This window comes from Euprymna scolopes, chromosome 43 (genome assembly GCF_053919585.1).
Source record: "Euprymna scolopes isolate OS-2025 chromosome 43, ASM5391958v1, whole genome shotgun sequence".
In the NCBI taxonomy this organism is placed as follows: Eukaryota; Metazoa; Mollusca; class Cephalopoda; order Sepiida; family Sepiolidae; genus Euprymna; species Euprymna scolopes.
In genome coordinates this window covers 6,919,542-6,940,312 of record NC_136524.1, presented here as the reverse complement: position 1 = coordinate 6,940,312, position 20,771 = coordinate 6,919,542, and the positions used below count along the sequence as shown (strand labels likewise).

General features: G+C 32.7%; 1 protein-coding gene across 1 annotated transcript in view; it reads right to left on the bottom strand.

Moving 5' to 3' along the window:
- LOC145268382 (collagen alpha-6(VI) chain-like) overlaps nucleotides 1-20,771 on the bottom strand; it is a 69,333-nt gene that overhangs the window by 27,145 nt on the left and 21,417 nt on the right. Inside the window, exons 6-8 of the mRNA XM_080123939.1 lie at nucleotides 17,867-18,433; nucleotides 8,266-8,307; nucleotides 7,258-7,296 (exon numbers count right to left, since the gene is read on the bottom strand). Of these exons, the coding sequence (XP_079980065.1) occupies nucleotides 7,258-7,296; nucleotides 8,266-8,307; nucleotides 17,867-18,433 (648 nt within the window). The remainder of the gene's footprint in view (nucleotides 1-7,257; nucleotides 7,297-8,265; nucleotides 8,308-17,866; nucleotides 18,434-20,771) is intronic.

Here is a 20,771-nt window from a genome sequence, read left to right as displayed (position 1 = left end):
AATGTTCCAAAAACGCTAGCAACGAATCATTCAGAAAGTCGGTACCATAGAATCGGACGACTAAACAGCTTTAAGGATAAATAATAAAAATAAATATTAATAAAAGAAATAAACCTATTATGCTAAAGTTTTGCAAAACAGCCAGGACGGTGACTGGGTCTAAAAAGTCTTTTGCAAGTGAATTAATAACTAATATTATATTGAACGAATATATATATATATATATATATATGTTATTAATTCACTTGCAAAAGAGTTTTTAGACCCAGTCACCGTCCTGGCTGTTTTGCAAAACTTTAGATTACTTTTTTTTTTTAAATAATGAATAAATAAAAAAATACGTCCAAAATAAAAAATGGGCGACTTTCTAAGAAAAACACCGGTCGTTTAAAAAATCAACAACAAGACCACGTGTATATATATATATATATATATATATATATATATATATATATATATATATATATATATATATATATATATGATTAGTTTTTTTGGAAAAAGAATTCCAGCAGAGTGCTCATTTAAAGGAAAATCCAAATTTTAAGAGCGTATTTATATTTTGTGTACAGAAAGTTGTTAGTTGAGACAGGTCATTGGTACCGTCGGTTTCAAGCCCGATAATAAGGCCCGTTTAAGGTATCCTTATCGAGCTCTCTTCAGCCAATATTCGTCTAGAGACGAATATTGGCTGAAGAGAGCTCGATAAGGATACCTTAAACGGGCCTTATTATCGGGCTTGAAACCGACGGTACCAATGACCTGTCTCAACTAACAACTTTCTGTACACAAAATATATATATATATATATATATATATATATATGTACATATATGTACATATATATACATATATATACGTATATATATACATATATATATGTACATATATATGCATATATATATGTATATATATATGTATATGCATATATGTACATATATATATATGTATATATATTATATATACACATATATATATATATACATCTCTCTCTCTCTATATATATATATATATGTATATATACATATATGTATATATATATACATATATATTACCACTTATAATTTTATAAAAATAAATAAATTAACAACTTCCAAGGAATGTCATCCCAATGTCCCCTCCCCACCTATCTTTCTACTCCTGGCAACACTAACCTAAACACCCAGCTGCCGACTGGGACCATACCACCTCGCACCCCATCTCCCTCCTCTCTCACATCCCACCCCTACTTTTATTCTTCAATAGCTGCCTACTAGCGACTTACGTGACCTAGATAAACCAAGGCATCCCACATATCAGCAGAAAAAAAAAAAATAATAAAGACAACAAAATAGAGAGCATACAAAATAAAAAAAAGCTCACGCTAAAGCAACAAGTTATAACTAAAAACAAACAAACAAACAAATAAATAAATAAATAAAAATAAAAATATAAACATGTTAATTACCTAACCAGACCATACATAAATCCTCCCCTCCTCACATTTGCTCCGAGGCCCCACACAGCTATCCAACTTCCGCTCCACCATCTAGCATACTTTGAATCGATCTGTTACGTTCACCATTTGAAAAGGGTATTTTTTCCGAAATTAATAATGTATATTGTCGCAGACATAAAAAGTAAGACATTTTACCTAATACAACTGAATAAATATATGTATATATAGACATATGTGTATGTACTTATTGATTTGTAAGTCGTCACTTGTTCTCGTCTACTTTTACCAACACCGACTATATTTCATTCCTCGCATTGTGACAGCCTTCTAAATCTTTACTACATACCTATCCCACACAATGCTTCAAGCAAACCACACACACACACACACACACACACACACACACACACACACACACACACACACACACACACACACACACACACACACACACACACACACACACATACATACACACACACACACACACACACACACACACACACACCACATATACATATATATATGTACATATATATACATATATATATATGCATATACATATGTATATTTATGTATATATACATATATTTATATATTTATCATATATATATACAGTGATGATCATATTTATTGGCACGGTAAAATAAAAGTTAAATTTTGTCTAATAAATTCTAAAAAAGGGATTAAATTAAAGAAAATAACAAAGTATATTATGTATTTTTAACTGGCCTTTCCGATGCAGCAATCGGAATTTAGAAAAAATAAATAACAAAGGAACAACAAACATAATTGCAAAAAACCCTTGTTCAAAATTATTGGCACGATTTATTTAATAATCAATTGTATAGCCTTTGGCCTTGATTACCTTCCTCAGTCGCTTTTCATAGTTTACAACCAAGTTGTTGCACTCTTCAGTAGTAATTTTAGCCCACTCTTCCTGACAATAATCCTCCAATTGAATAAGATTCTTAGGCTTCCTTTGCATTACCCTCAATTTTAATGTTCTCCATAAATTTTCAATTGGATTAAGGTCTGGGCTTTGTGATGGCCACTCCAAAACATTAATATGATTGTCCTCAAGCCATTTCTTAGTCAGTTTAGCCGAATGCTTTGGGTCATTATCTTACATGAACCACCAACGACGACCAAGTGAGAGCTCTTTAGCAGAGTCTTTCAGGTTTTCATCCAATATTTTAACATAATCTTCCTTTTTTATGCTACCTGTGACCTTAACAAGTCGCCCTGGTCCAGAGGCAGCAAAGGATCCCCAAAATATCAAACTGCCTCCACCGTGCTTCACTGTGGGTATGGTGTTCTTAGGCAGGAAAGCTTCGCCAGATTTTCTGTAAATATAAGACACTTTATTATGGCCAAATAACTCTATTTTCGTTTCGTCAGTCCATAGAACACGTTTCCAGAATGCAACATCTTTATCAATATGACGTTTTGCAAAGGCTAGCCTTGCTTTCAGGTGCATAGGCTTCAATAAGGGAGTCTTTCTCGGACGACATGCTTTTAAACCAGCTCTCTTCAAAACTCTACCAACTGTATGTCGAGATACATTCACTCCAGAGGTGCTCTGTTCATCAACAATCTCCCCAACAGAGATCCTTGGGTTTTGTTTTACTTGTCGAACAATTTTCCGTTCATCTCTTGGGGAAAGAATCCTTTTTCTCCCTCTACCCTCTAAACTCATAACGTGGCCTTGCGATTTGAACTTGTTTATTATGGCTCTAACAGTGGATTTGGGAAGGTTTAGCTTCTTTGAAATCTTATCATAGCCCTCCCCATTGGTATGGCATGCTACAACAAGCTTCCTGACGTCTTCGCTGTGTTCCTTAGTTTTAACCATGGCGATTGAAAATTATAATTTAGTCACTTATAATAGTTTAAATAAATCGCTATCTAAAAATTATCTGAAAAAAATTATTCACTGAATTAGCGTTAAACAAGCATAATATGGCTATAAAAAAGTTCAGAAAGCACGTAAACCGGAAATTGATTGATATTATACTGATACTAAAAGAAAAACAAAGCCGTGCCAATAATTTTGAACAAGGGTTTTTTGCAATTATGTTTGTTGTTCCTTTGTTATTTATTTTTTCTAAAATCCGATTGCTGCATCGGAAAGGCCAGTTAAAAATACATAATATACTTTGTTATTTTCTTTAATTTAATCCCTTTTTTAGAATTTATTAGACAAAATTTAACTTTTATTTTACCGTGCCAATAAATATGATCATCACTATATATATATATATATATATATATATATATATATATATATATATATATATATATATATATATATATATATATATATATGTATATATATTATTATTTTTGGAATATTATCTAAGAATGTCCCAGATTTGATTTTTCATGCATTTAGTTTTCTTACTATAAAAACCTTAATTTTGTTCTTTGTATATTTGATTAGTTGGTTTGGTTGTTTTTGTTATACAGCATATCAACCCTTTTCCTGAATCCAGTTATTTTGAAAAAAATATTTTTAATAGAATATATATTTTTTCAAGTCAGTTTCTATTTAACCCATAGTTGCGGCCCTAACAGGTAATACCACTCCGGGTCAGAGTGGACCTCAGAGCAATGTCAATTAAAGGATGGCTCTATATTCCTCAAAGCCCGCAAGCTGGGGCCTCACAATGGGATATAGTTTAAGGTCATTTGTGTATTTGATTGTACTGGATACTGTGTCCCACTGTTCCTTAGCAAAGGAAATTAATTGAAAACTTCCATGCTCAACCTTAAAAACAATCAAACATGAACACAGAACCCCCTCAATTATAAAAGCAGTTAAAACCCACAATTTTCGTATATATGTACGAAAAGAAAATTATTCTTACCTGTGATCGTTTCATATTTTTGCTTTGATTTTTTTTAACGTTGAATACCAGACTTTTGTCACATGCAAAAAACGTCAACGTTTTCTGTAATGCCGCTTACCTAATTAAATCTTAGTAGAAATCTTTCTAGACTTAGACACACTTGCTATTCACAAATGCAAAACAGAAATTGTTAAAATTACAGTCAATCAATAATGAAATCAAAATCATTATATGCAATGTTATCAAACACTTTCCGGTCACACCCTAACCCTAACCGCATGAAATTAAAAGCGAAGCGCAAAAAAAAAAAAAAAGACGAACTTATTCATAGTACGAAAAAGAAAACCACAAACCAAGGACAGTTTATCTATGTGTCATGATTTCCTACTGTACGGCGAGAGAATCGTCATACCGAATGAAAAGAAGAAGAAAAAAACGAGAATAAACAGAATAAATATTCTCATGCGTAGTTACGTATACTGGCCGATAAAGACGCCAAAAACATGTTAGACTCATGTAAAGGTTGTGTTTTGACGGCAAAGGTACTCCTAATTATTTTTAAGCCATGACGCTAAACAGACCAACCCTTATCCAGAATTCATATAGATATCGACGGAGGATTGGTGTTACCTAATGATCAGAAATACTTAGATGTAAGACATCAGCTACAAATACTAATTATTAATAACTTATTTTGCCGGGTTTAGAATTGTCTAGTTCTTAAGAAGTGACAACAGGATTAATTTACGTTCACGGACTTCAAGTAGTTCTGTGAGACTTTCCAAAATAATTATGTAAAGACTCCTCAGTATCGAACTGGCAAGCGGAGTACTTCGTCGACACATTAAAACGAGCACTTAACAAAACATGCAGCACACCTATAGAAACGGCAACAGTTTCTAAAGGTATAGAATCACACCTTACCCTAACACACCATCATCATTATCTACATTATCTACAGCCGAAACTATGTTCCAGCGAAAGATTAGGAACGTGTTTTAAAAACAAACCTAATTAAGGACCTCTATTATGCCTAAGAAAAGCTATGACTCAGAAAAGGTTTTTGACAAAATCAACAAAACAATACGTCTTTTTTTTTTTTGGAACTGGACACCATAGACTAAAGAATCAGAAATATGGCGTACATCATCCAACGTCCTAAATTCACGCATAAACAACATCATAACCAAATAAGACAAGTTACAGTTTATTATTATTATTATTTTTTTTAGCACAAGCTGTCTTCATATGAGAACACCTTCGAGAGCACGTTTAAAACGAAGTTCAAGAGGACAGGCGTCCGAGAAGAAGAGAAAGTTAGAGATGTGGTTAACGTCACATCCGTAGCGAAAAGTCACGCGTGGCGGGGTAATGAGGAAATAAATGTCATTGTTACAAAAAAAATGAGTTGAGTTATCACTTGTCCTATGTTCTTTGCGACGCACTCTGCATACAGCGTGTTGGGTCTACGTGTGTAATGTTACAATACACAAACCCGTCCTAACTTCTAAACACATAGCAGAAAGACCAGAGCGATAATCTATAACACATACCTCCCACAGTAGAAAAGTAGAAAATAAAGCAAAAGATAGACGATGTTTGTGAATGAACAAACACGAAACAAACGAACAATTTGGCTTCTAATTAGATAAAAATCGTAAAGCGTGGATGAAAATCGGCCATTTTATTTTCTATTCTTCATTAAACGCAGAAACATTGAATGAGTGACTAACAAAAATACAAACTTATAGGAAATAAAGAGAACAGTGCTTATTCTCCAGAGCATTAGAAAGAAGATATATATTCACCCGAATTCGCTTGAAAAATTTCTCTGGCCTTTTGATGAATAGCGTTATACCGTTTTAAGCATACAAAAGGAATTTTCGTGGGATTGCAAAAGATTGTTCCCAGCATGTGTTATAAAGAAAGACAGTTTATAAGAAAAACTTAGAAGTCAGTAATAGAACGTTCGAGAGTGTCACGAAAAGCCGGTTTTACAGCATTTAATGAAAATAACAAACAACATCGCTTCTTTTCCAAATAAATAATTGTACCTCCTGTTGTGATATAGGAATAAATATGTGTCGAAGGAACGTGGAAGAAAAGTAGAAAAAAAGCAAAAGATAGACGCTGTTTGTGAATGGAAACACATGAAACAAGTGAACACTTTGACCTCTAATAGTAAAGCTTCGATGAAATCCAGCCATGTCATTTTCTATTCTTCATAAAACGTAGAAATCATTAATAACATAAGTTACATAAATAAATATAAAACTTAGTCATAATGTATTTTTTGGTACGAGTTTTGCATTATTACAAAAACCGTTCCGATATTATGTGTTATAAGAAAGACAGTTGACTTACTATAAGAACTTAGAAATCAGTCAAAGAACGTTCGAGAGTGACACGAAAAAACGGGTTTAACAGCATTTAATGGGAAGAACACACAAAAGCAATTTTTCAAATAAATAATTGTACCCTCTGTTGTGATATTGGAATTACAGTAAGAAATGAATATATTAGTATATATTAAACATGTGAAGGTAATGTTGAAATTGCATTTCTGATGATGATTAAGCACTAAACGCAAAACGTCTCTGATAAATCGCCGTGTGGGCATAATAATTCTTACAAAGGAAATTAAGTAGAGTGATTACATTCGAGCCAATAAAATAGTAAAAGAATAAAAGAAAGCTACCCCCCCCAAACGGCTAGTCCGAATAAAGTATAGGTTTACAGATGGATTTTTTTTTATTAAGTCTGACGTTGCAACCTGCAAAAAATAACTTTATATATTAGTGAGTATGACACATATATTGCAAAATTAAATGTACTTATTTTGGTGGAAGAATAGATATGTTGTAGTATCACATTGAGTAAGGAGCAAGCACATCTGCGTGCTATGCTATGATATATTATATTTTTTCATGTTTGTTTAAGTAAATTTAATTTTGAATTATGGCATACCTTTCGGTTGTGATTTTATGACGAGACTAGCAAAATTACCTGACAAAAAGAAAAAAGTAAATGTAATTATTAAGACACTTAAGATACATGTTATGTTTTGTTATATTCTAAGTTTTAAGTCCAATAGTAAATTATAAGAAAGAAAATGCAAACAGACATTTGAATCAAAGAAACATTTAAACAAAGCAACATTAAATTAAAAGACATTTAATCAAGAAAAACATTCAACCAAAAAACATTAAATCGAAGAAACATACCTTACTTTGGAGTAATTGCGCCAAATCCGGGGGTAATTGCGTCAACTAAAAAAATAGTGCTCTTTATATGCGTGGTTGCCAAAAGAGCTCTTTTAGTTAGTTGGCGCAATTACCCCGGACTTGGCACAATTACACCAAAGTAATTAAAGAAAAATTGTAATCAAAGAAACAATTGTTGTCTACAGACTTTTTGCGTTGCGTTAAAAATTTACACAAATTGAATTGGAAGGAACGAAAGTAATCATTTTTTTATTTACTTTCGATATTCGTCAATCTACTGAAACCGATAAGGTATAGATTTCAACCTCAAATCTTTCACGAAGACCAGTTAAAGTGTTTAACCCTAACGCACACATAACGATGATTCGACTTTAAATCCGTTCGTTATTTTGTTTTTACATTCAGTGACCTTATGTTCATATCTCGTTTGAATGGCCAAGCAAAATTAACATTGTATCGGCACCACTCTAGAACAAGGTTGTTGGAGCGCTCAACCCGTTATGTGCAAGACATAACTTTCCATTTGCTTCTTCAAGAACTTAATCTATGTCATTGCATGAAGAAAGTCAAGCGGATCAAATCATAATAACAGAAAATTGACAGAAATAAGATGAAACATGTTACTATATTTATATCAGTTATTATATATATTATATATTATTATTATATATATTATATATTATTATTATATATATTTATTATATATATATACATGTTTGTTCTAAAAACTCAATGACAGTTGATGACATACCTTGGTGTGGTAAACCCATAGGAGGTGGACCGATCATCCCATCTAGAAAAAAAAGGAAGAATATATTTGAATAAAATAAAACACGTATTAGATAGGAACACACAAGGAACTCACCCCTAAAAAAAAAAAAAATGTTTATTTTATTGAATTATCAAAAAAAAAAAAAAAAAAGATTCATATTGCCAAATACTAAATCATGAGAAATAAAAATAAAAATAAAACATGTTTACTTTGAATCGATCAGAGTTAAAATATCACAGTTGTAATCGAACTTCACGAATGCTTGTACCTGCTTCGCACTGACATTAAGAAAAATAAGGCCATGTCTACTCTCGCTCCTGATGATCTGTATGTGGAACCTATTATCTTCGTCTATGGAAAGCGCCTTGAAGTCGTAAAAAAATTGTCTACCTTATCAAATGATGGCACTCTTGATGCAAAAATAAGACAGAGAATCAGCAAGGCATCAGACGCCTTTGGAAGATTACAAGGTTGCTTTAAATCAATCAGAGTAAAAATATTACACGTTAGAAAAGCATTTCATCTAAGGCATGAAAATTGTTAAACAAAATGTTTTTACTATAGGCTTTAAAAATAAAGGTACATTCTGTTGCACTTTTTAAAAGAAATCATTGAAAACTTTATATCTATATCATTTATTACTAGATGAAAGATAATGTGTTTAAATTGCAACAAAATGTACATTACCTAAAATAAATCCAAGGTAATTTTTGATTCAATTTAAATTAAATTTTTATACCTTACTTTGTAAAATTTATAAAAGTGCACTTTGAGGATAAATAAATTTCAAATTGGATCTTGTACCTTTATTTTTAAAGCCTATAGTAAAAACATTTTGTTTAACAATTTTCATGCCTGGGATGAAATGCTTTTCTAACTTGCATCTTATCTTTTTAAGATTATATTTTAAAACTCTCCTTCTCTATTTCAGTTTGTATTTCTCCTCACACCCAAACTCATTTTTGCAACCCCCTCTTTGTATTTTTATACATTTGAATATTCTCTCTGTTTCAGTTTGTATTTCTCCTCACACCATAACTCATTTCTGCAACCCCTTCTTTGTATTTTTATACATCTGAATATTCTCTCTGTTTCACTTTGTATTTCTCCTCACACCATAACTCATTTTTGCGACCCCCTCTTTGTATTATTATAGGTCTGAATATTCTCTTTTTTCAGTTTGTATTTCTCCTCACACCACAACTCATTTTTTGTAACGCCCTCTTTGTAATAGAGGCCTGAATAATAAGAAAATCTGAATTTTTTAAAACAAGACTTAAAAATAACTTTTTTATATTAAATTTTTTAAAACTTCTTTCAGAATAGAAAATCTTTAAAATATAATAAGGAGCATATTTCAGATAGATTTCATTAACAAATATTCAATACATAACGAGAAAAACAGAGATGAAATTTTTTAAAGGACTGTATAACTGGTTACGGTCAATAGTAGTCCTCGCCAGCGAAAGTCTTTGTTATTATTATTATTATTATTATTATTATTATTATTATTATTATTATTATTATTATTATTATTATTATTATTTTAAAACATTTTGTGTCCTGCTCTTTCGCGCGAAGACTAATATATATATATATATATATATATATATATATATATATATATATATATATATATATATATATATATATATAGTTATACAGGGTGTTCCCAAAAGACGTATACACACTTTAAATATTTTAAAACCAGATGCAGATTAAACTCATCGATCTTAATGATGATAGCCAGGCTAAACTTTGAAGAAAAAAAAATCATTCTAAAATGCTACTGGAAGTATGAAAACGTTTTTGAAGTGCAAAGACAGTTTAGGAGTGTGCATACATATTTTGGGGACACCCCGTATAGATTATATACATAGATATAAATGATCTTTTAATCTCTATTTGCTATAACTGAAACAACTCTCTCTCTCTCTCTCTCTCTCTCTCTCTATATATATATATATATATATATATTTTTTTTTTTTACATGGAAGTCACCACTTATCAAGGCCCGGAAACCACTCGGGGATAAGGGTTATTGCGTGTACAGTAATCAATGGGATAATATAGTAGTAATTGTTATTATTGGAGATTTGATAGAGTGTCTTACTTAAGGAGGGCGGTTCATCAGGAATTTGTTTATGTTGGACTTGAAGACATCCAAGTTGTAGTCAGTAGTTCCATTTCAGATCAGGAGTAAAGGTCAATTCCAGAAGCTTATCAAAACATGGAGCTTCCCCTAGACGAGAGCCATCCATTTCAATTGATGCCAGCTGGGGATCAGAGCGTTGATGATGTAAAGATAGGAGTTTGGTTTTGGATGCATTAAAAGTAACCAGCCACCTCTTTCCCCGTGCGCTCGAGACCAGAGGAGAGAGAATCAGAGAGAACTTTGTCATTTACGGCCTTAGATGTGTTGCCATAGATGGTCGTGTCATCAGTATAGATGTCAATGAATGATTTAAGTATGTGTTTTGGGAGATCATTGATGTAGATCTGGAAGAGAGTTGGGCCTAGGATGGACCCCTGAGGGACTCCAGCATTAATACTCTGGGCCTCTAATTTCTGCCGATCAACCACTCAGCCTATCAGAGAGAAATGATTTAATGATTGAGAAAACACTTCCAGTTATACCGTAGCTGGAAATCTTGTGAAGTAGGCCTTTATGCCATACCTTGTCGAAGGCTTTTGATATGTCAAGAGCAATTGCCCTAGAAATGAAGCCTTTGTCGAGAGATTCACTAATCCTATGAGATATAATCGTTAGAGCATCTGCTGTAGATCTTGCAGAATGGAAACCATATTGCATGTCACTAAGAAGGTTATTTCTGCTGAGGTGGTTGACTACTTCTCTATTTAATATGGATTCCAGCAACTTGCTTATGACACACAGGAAACTTATTGGTCTGTACTGAGAGGGAGATGACTTATCACCTGAATTTTAAATATAAGGCATACTGCGGTGGTGTAAGCAAGTGCAACCCGGAAGCATATATAAGGCAATTTAGGGTCTTCTCTGGAGATATCCCTTACACACGGAAAGCCATCCTTAATGTATGCACATATTCCATGCTCATGGCGATCTTGGGGGTCAGATTTAGATGTTAAGTTATAGTATCTTTTAATTATGAACTCGTCTCGGAAAGTGGTCGGCCCTACACCAGTTTCGCTTAGGAAGAATATGTCAGGTTTCGTCTCCTGTAATTGGGTTTCAACCTCTGGAAGGTTAGAACGTAGATCCCTGATGTTTTTTAAAGGGGCTGACAGAATGATTTTTTCACCCCCCCCACACACACATATGTGGGTGTAAAAAAATAATTATGTTTCTTAAAGGGGCTGACATAATTATTTTTTACATATATGTATATATATATATTTTTTACACACACACACACACACACACACACACACACACACACACACACACACACACACACACACACACACACACACACACACACACACACACACACACACACACATGTAAAAAATAATTATGTAAGCCCCTTTAAGAAACTCGTTTCTTATCGTTGAGCACTTTCAGTTGAATTAAGTCGGTCAATTTAGCTTTTATGCATAGATCATCGTATAACGATTGGATCACTGTGTGACTGACGTAAATAACATTTAAAAATAAAATGGTTACATTCAACGTTATTTCTCGCGATTAATGGTAGCCGATTGGATACGGGCTTTGCTAATCGAGCCAGAGATGGCTCGTGTTGTCGGATTCGAATCTATCGACTGATGTCAACCGTGACCCCCTGCACTGAAGATTCCAGAAAGAATGAAACATTAGTGACTGTATGTATTTAAATTTATAGTAAATAAAATAAATAACAAATTAACGTATTGATCGTAAAAAGTAAATAAAATAGATACGAAAATATAGCGGATTAAGAAAGAATGAATGAACAATTCGAATAAAAACTAGAATTTTAAGATGTAGTTTAGTATTTTGGGGAAATAAATCAATTAAATAAATAAATTGGGAAGAAAATAATTATAAAAATGAAAAATACATGCACAAAATCAATATTAAAATGTAAAGTTTGGAGGGGGGATATCATTTAAAAAGTAGAAATACAAAAGTGTGAAACCGATAGATCCTAAGGTAACAGAAAAATTAAAAAACAAAAATGGATGTACGGTGTTAAGGTTGGTACAACTGTTTAATCTCTTCGGATGGAGACATTTTTGAATGTAGTCATATATGTATAAAAAGAGTGTATTTTACAGTCTGATGGGTAGCTATGGTTGGAATATTTTTGAATAATATAATATTTAAAATTGTCTCAATAGTTACGAAACAATTGCAACGCATAAGAAAATACACAAAATAATATTCCCATTTTATATTTGGTTGTCTTGTTCTATGGGAAAATATTATATATATATATATATGTGTGTGTGTGTGTGTGCATGCGTGTATGCACATAAGTATATGCGTATATATGAATGAAAAATTATATATATATATATATATATATATATATATATATATATATATATATAACTGCCTTGGCGTAAAAATACAGCAGATTTTCTCAAAGGGCCGATATGTCGTTAAAAGTGGCCAGTTGCAAAAAGACCAAAAGCATCATTCCACGTTAGCAACGTCCGTAACAATGGAGAACACAACACGAGCGGAGGTTTGCAATTCCAGCGGATATATTTGAAAACAATGTTAATAATGCGGGCTAGTGTACACTTCAAACGATAGTGAAAAAATGAGTAAAAAATTATATAAATGTGCTTACAATATCATTGAACAAACTTCAATGATATTCCTTTTTTTCTCTTTCTTTTTTCCTCGAAAATGTGTGGACAATTATCGTTCAACATATATATATATATTAATAAATTTTGATTTCAGTTTCGATTCAAGCTAAGGGACCCAATTCATATGAATATATCTTTTTATTTTGAAATCGCAACTTTATAATATATAAAAATCTGTAGTACATTAACTCTATAATAATATATACAGAATACGCAAGAATTAAGATATTACATTTAAGAGTATTTTACGCCGGGTGTCCGCTTAGATTAGCTAGCGTAGATACATACTTTGCAGGTTTGACAAAAGAGCTACAATAATATCAAAGCGTTTCCATTTACGCTGAACATCTACAGAATGGCAACATCTATAATGAGTCCCCTGTGGATTTTCACAAGACCTGCTATTATTATTATTATTATTATTATTATTATTATTATTATTATTATTATTGGCTCACATGGAGCTTTCACACAAGTCAACAAACGGTCTGATTGGAAATCTGTGGTGTTCTCTGGAAGCTGAGTGACAACAAGTCTCCCCAGACGTCCAGCTCTCTCCACCTCCTTCGATAGCATTTGCAAATGAATTTGCATCATCGCAACAGCCGCTTACCATTGATTTCTCGCTGGTAGTGGCCATTGATTTATACTGGAATTTGAGTGGCACTCAGCCTCCCCAAGGTCCCAGTTCTCTTTGCGCGTGTCCAGCCGAGGTCTGGTTAGAGCTCGCTCCTCGGTCTTTCAGTCCTTCTTGGCCCTTCTCGGCCTTTTGGTATAACTTTTTCATTGGGGGGGGAAACGGTGATGAAACGCTGGGGGGGATGCATGATGGGGGTGTAGAACTTGTAAGTATGCAGCTTCGATTTTCTTCATTCCCTGTAACGCTTATTCGTTATATTGTCTTGTATTATTCTCCGCATTCAAGGGGTTTCCTTAATATTTCAGTCGTTTTCATTATCGTTAGTCGTTGTATTTTTGCAGTTATTCCTCTGATTCCAATTTCTGACATTATTATTATTATTATTATTATTATTATTATTATTATTATTATTATTATTATTGTTCTTGTTGCTATTATTATTGTTATTATTATTATTATTATTATTATTAATATTATTGTTATTATTATTGTTGTTATTATTATTGTTATTATTATTGTTATTATTATTGTTATTATTATTATTGTTATTATTATTATTATTGTTATTATTATTGTTATTATTGTTATTATTATTAGTACTGTTGTTGTTATTATTATTATTGTTATTATTATCATTGTTATTATTATTGTTATTATTATTATTGTTATCATTATTATTATTATTGTTATTATTATTGTTATTATTATTATTGTCATTATTATTATTGTTATTATTATTATTGTTATTATTATTATTATTGTTATTATTATTATTGTTATTATTATTATTATTATTATTATTATTGTTATTAGTATTATTGTCATTATTATTATTGTTATTATTATTATCATTATTATTATTGTTATTATTATCATTGTTATTATTATTGTTATTATTATTATTATTGTTATTATTATTATTATTGTTATTATCATTATTGTTATTATTATTATCATTATTATTATTATTGTTATTATTATTATTGTTATCATTATTATTATTGTTATTATTATTATTGTTATTATTATTATTGTCATTATTATTATTATTATTATTGTTATTATTATTGTTGTTATTATTATTGTTATTAGTATTATTGTTATTATTATTATTGTTATTATTATTATCATTATTATTATTATTGTTATTATTATCATTATTATTGTTATCATTATTATTAGTATTGTTATTATTATTGTTATTATCATTATTGGTATTATCATTATTGTCATTATTATTATCATTATCATTATTACTGTTATTATTATTATTGTTATTATTACTATTGTTATCATTATTATTATGATTATTATTATTATTGTTATTATTATTATTGTTATCATTATTATTATTATTGTTGTTATTATTATTATTGTTATTATTATTATTGTTATTATTATTGTTATTATTATTATTGTTATCATTATTGTTGTTGTTATTATTTTTGTTATTATTATTATTGCTATTATTATTGTTATTATTGTTATTATTATTGTTGTTGTTATTGTTATTATTGTTGTTGTTGTCGTTCTTGTAGCTTCTACTACTACTACTACTACTACTACTACTACTACTACTACTACTACTACTACTACTATCATCATTATCATCATCATCCACAACAACATTAGAATCTTTTGAGATTATGTGTATGTATTTATTTATTTGCAGCGTAATGCAGAGGATAGAAGCGTTGAGTCACTACTGTCCCAGGTAAGCATTGTTTGAAGAAAGCGGTTTCAATACTTCCCAAAGTAGGCCAGAGACTTAGTTGGCCAAAACGTGGTTAGACAACAACAACTATGGAAGGCAGTAATTACAGGGTATATACTGTTACAAGACTCCGCATTCCTATCCCGTCGCGGTTGATCACCTGAAGAAGGCCAGAGAATGAGTTAGTCGAAACGTGATGAAACAACAGCAACTGTGAAGATGAGGATAAGAGTACGCAAATAAATAAATACTTCAATGAGTCTTTCTTTTCCTCTTTCTTTTCTTTCTCTCAATTTCGAGGAGTATCTTGCTGGTTGGAGTTGATAGTTTTTTGTCTAGGATTACTAAGTTGCTAAATTAATTTTATTCCAAGGGTTTTTTATGGATCTCCGCACTTCTTAGAGATTCTCTCATCTATAACTCCTCTATTGAACTGGTTTGCTTTGCTGTCTAAACTTTGCAACTTACTTCAACCGTCTTTGAAACAGAACATTGGCGGAACTCTGATGGGAGACTCTACTGGGACCCTGACGAAACTCTTACAGAACTCGGGTATAACTGTACATAATTGTCGAAAATCAGCTACTTATCACTGCTACTTATTCTGAAAATGTGGTCGGGCAGGGGTGTGATCTCCTCCTCAATCGACTAATCAACTCATGCTGTATTGATTCACGCTGAAAGACTATTGGTCAACAGACCATTGGCCTGACTCAAGCTTTTCCAAGGCCAAATATGATCTCATCACAACGGGTAAAATGTCAACTCTCTCTGAGTTGACATTTTCTTTTTATCATCACTCGAAATTACATCGCTGCCCCCCCCTTTTTGCACGAGGACAAATCTTTTATAAATAATTTAAAAATAATTCTTTCAATCGAAATCTAAAAGCGAACCGGGTTTTCCTGTTTTGTGCGGAAAGATCTTTATAAACAATTGAAAATAAATCTCCAACCAAAACAAACGATTACTCAAACAACTCTTGCCTTGATCGTTCAAATCTATTGCTCAGCAGGTTAGGGTTAGGGTTAGGGTTAGGGTTAACCCTAACCATAACCTCTTCGAATTGACATTTATTCTGTTCTCAGTCAAAATCATGAGCGAACTGGATTTTATTTTTTGCGCAAACACATACACATATCAGCCTCGTTGTTTACTAGTGGACGTATTGCTAATGTAATCAGGGCCCGCAAGTATTATGGCAATTAGCTCGGTCTGAGGGCTGAATCTGCCGGGACTAGATACGGCGAGAGGCACTAGTGCTCCGTCCAAGCGACAACGTTACAAATATGTATATGTATTTTTTTAATTTAAATTCAAAAATGTAAAGGCGAATTTTTATAACAAAAAGTTTGTTGCTTGATGCAAGTCAATCATTTTCAAAGTTATGCATGAACAGAAGACTTAAAAAACATTAGAAAAAGTCAGGTACAATTAGAGATCTGCGTTTTGTGGATTACCGGTTTAATTTCTATTAAATTTTAATAGCGTTCATTATTAAATTTATTACAAAGTTAAACACGTTATAATTTATTTCAAACATTTTACCGGGCACGTTTCACAGTTAAAATATTATAGTTGCAATCGAACTCTTGATATCATATGTGCGAGTTATGATAATCCTAGTGATAGATTAGATGAAAAGATTTATACACATTATATATATATATATATATGCATACATACGCACACACATATATATATATATATATACATATGATGATTGCAACATCTTATCAGACGAGAGCATCAGTCACCAAAAGTTTAAGTGCCCAGATATAACTTTATACTCCTGCCTGCGACTTGCACACACTCAAGCAGACATGACACTGAAGACAGTCATTAGTATACTTACATATATATACATACACACATACATACATATAAACACATACATAAACACATACATATACATAAACACACACACACACACACATATATATATGATGAAAATAATGGAAATAGTATTCCGACAAAATAGAGAAAATAAAAAAGGAACAAACCGTATTATGTGTTCACCAACGTTTCGTCTTTATTTCGAGACTTCCTCTGGGTGAATTAGATTAAGAAACCAAAAAATATACCAGTATGGACTGGTATATTTTTTGGTTTCTTAATCTCATTCACCCAGAGGAAGTCTCGAAATAAAGACGAAACGTTGGTGAACACATAATACGGTTTGTTCCTTTTTTATTTTCTCTACATATATATATGTATACAAAAAAAGTATATGCATGCATACATCTATTCACAAATTTAAGTTAAATGAAACAAATAAAGATAAGATAAACAAAAAATATATGAAACTTTGGCACTGAGGAGAACCATTTTTAGTGACGTCATAAGTATCAACAATATAACTCTGTTAGCAATAAGAATTTAATTTCTCTTATAAAAATGAACGCTTTTCACAAAATTAATAAAATTGAGCTGCCACTTACTTTTGCAGGTGCTAAACACAAGTTTCCCTGTTGTAGCTTTCAGATCGTCATAACTTTGTTCTCTTACAACACTCCCATCGTTGCTGGCAATGGCCCTTAGTTCATTTTCGTTGACATTATTACCAACGCCTATCACAATGATCTCGACTCCTTCCTGTTTTAGAAGTTGCGCTTTGGTGATAGTATCTTGTGCATTGGTCGAACGTCCATCGGTTAATATGATCATTATTTTTCTTACATTCGGTCTTGCATGGATGAAAAAGTTGATGCGGGCATAATGGAGGGCGATTCCGGTGTTTGTTTCGTCTCCAAGATCTCCTCGAAACCTGATGTTCTTAATGCCTGCAACAGTACTGGCCTTTGTATTGAATTTCGTGAAGCCAAAAGCAGTGTCCTCAATGACCACACGACCAAATGCGAGGGCAGCGATGCGGACATTATTTGGACTAATCGAAAAAAGTTCTATAAATTTCTGCAAGAAATCGGTTCCTTTCTCGAAATCAGTTGGATAGATACTCGCGGAAGAGTCGATTATGAAAGCGATGTCAACTGGTTTGTCTCTACATTCTGGAGAGAAAAAAAGGAATTTTACTTTGCATAAAGACATTTGGGGAAATTTAACGTTTTGTAGCAATCTGCGTTTTAGAAACGTTTTGCTGAATTTTTTTTATAACTGTATCTCTTTATATATGAATATGTGCAAACAACCGTGTACGAACTAAATTGATAAGAAAAATTAAACAAAATATTGATTTGATGTATGTTTTATATAAGAAAAATATCAATGTTCAATGTTACTGTTAAGTTTACTTTTATAACAAAATAAATAACTTGTATTATCTCACTTATCTGTAATATAAATCTCACCTTTCTGTTTTAATGTGTGTACGTATGTATGCATTAATTATAAACATCAACACTGTCGTCATGATCATTAAGGAATTCTACCGTTTTTAAACGCTTCTCTTAATTCAAAAATTAACGCCGAGATTCATGACTGCTTTGTTTTACATGTTGCATGTGCTGGATTTGTTTTATCTGGGGTGGAGAGGGCTCCAGAAAGCCATTGTCAAGGCACCCTCTCTAGGAGAAGCAAATTTCTGATTTAAAAAACCAAAAAGCGGAAAACCAGTACCCGCTTTAAGCTGGTCTGCAGTTTGATTTGTTGCTGGCTATCTTGCTCTTGCTTGTTGCTGGATATCAACATTTTGAACCGAGAGAGAGAGAGAGCGAGAGAGAGAGAGAGAGAGAGAGAGAGAGAGAGAGAGAGAGAGAGAGAGAGAGAGAGAGAGAGAGAGAGAGAGAGAGAGACTAGCTGTCGTACAACGCTAAAGCTCTGTAATAGCATCTTTGTACAGATACTTCCTCAGACATTTGTCAAAAAAAAGTCGGTTGGCGATGGCTGTCCATATTAACAGGAAAAGAAGATATTATGCTAAACTGTTGCTGGAATGTGAGAACTTTTATTGACAATGGTAAAAGACTAGAACGGAAGACTGCAATTTTGACTAAGGAATTGCAAAGATACAATATAGACATTGCTGCATTCTCTGAGACATGTTTCGCAGGTGAGGATCAACTGGTTGAGCATGAGTTGGGCTACACGATCTTCTGGTCTGGTAGAGCTGAAAAGGAGAGGTATGAGGCTGGTGTTGGTTTTGCAGTTAAGAACTCCTTAATTGACAAGATCGAACAGCCAGTAGGCATAAATGACCGTGCAATGACATTGAGAATACCTCTTGCTGCTGGTCGTTACATGAATGTTCTTTCTGTCTATGCGCCGACTCTTACTTCGTCTGAAGATCATATCACTTCGTTTTATTGATAGATCTGTTATCACCAGTTTGCCAAGTGCTGAGAGTTTGGTGGTTCTTGGTGACTTAAATGCGCGGGTTGGATCAGACAATGAAACTTAGTCTCCGTTGGGTTCACATAGCATTGGCAGAATCAATTCAAATGGTATGCTGCTTCTCCATATCTGCAGTGAACTAAATCTTGTTATCACCAACACTTTTTCCCACCAGTAAAACAAGGAGACCTGGTTCCATCCCAAATCTAAACATGGCCATTTGCTTGATTGCATACTGTGCAGACGTGGTGATCTTGGAATTTTTTGCAAAGTTAGAGTAATGCGTGGTGCTGATTGTGGCACTGATCATTTAATGGTCAGAGCTAAACTGAAAATTACAGTTCGCAAAAAAAAGCCGTTTCAATGGTGTCAAAGTGCCTAAACGTATTGATGTTTCCAAATTGAAGGATCCAGTCGTACGAAGTTCCTTGAAATATGCTTTCAACCAGGTGGATTTCTCAGATTGTGCTTGGGAGACAGCAAGAAATACAATATACCAAAAAGGTGTTGAAGCTCTTGGATTGAAGGTTCCCAGACATAGAGATTGGTTTGCTGATAATTTCAATCAAATTAGCCCTCAAATTGATAGAAAGCGGAAAAGCTTATTTGAAACTTCTCAACTCTTCACCTCTGAACAAGCCAGCGCTCGCTGCCCACTTCTCTTCTGTGCGGAGTGAGGTTTAGTGTTGTGTGCGCCAAATAAAAAAACAAAAAAACAAATGGTGGTCTGACCTCTTCAGGGACATAAAGACTGCCTACGATCATAGAGATGTCAAGACATTCTACACTTTGCTTCATCAGGCTTATGGTCCGAAATCCTCTTCAACTACACCACTCTTGGCGAAGGATGGGAAAACCTTGCTGAAAACCTCAGATGAAATTATGCATCGATGGCATGAACACTTTCGTGATCTTTTTCATAAACCATCCAATGTTGATGTTGCTGCAATAGAAAGTATCCCCCAATGTCCGGAACTTGATGTTGAACCGACTCTTGTGGAAACAGTTTACTGCATTAAACAGATAAACTCGAACAAAGCCCCTGGGCTGGATAGC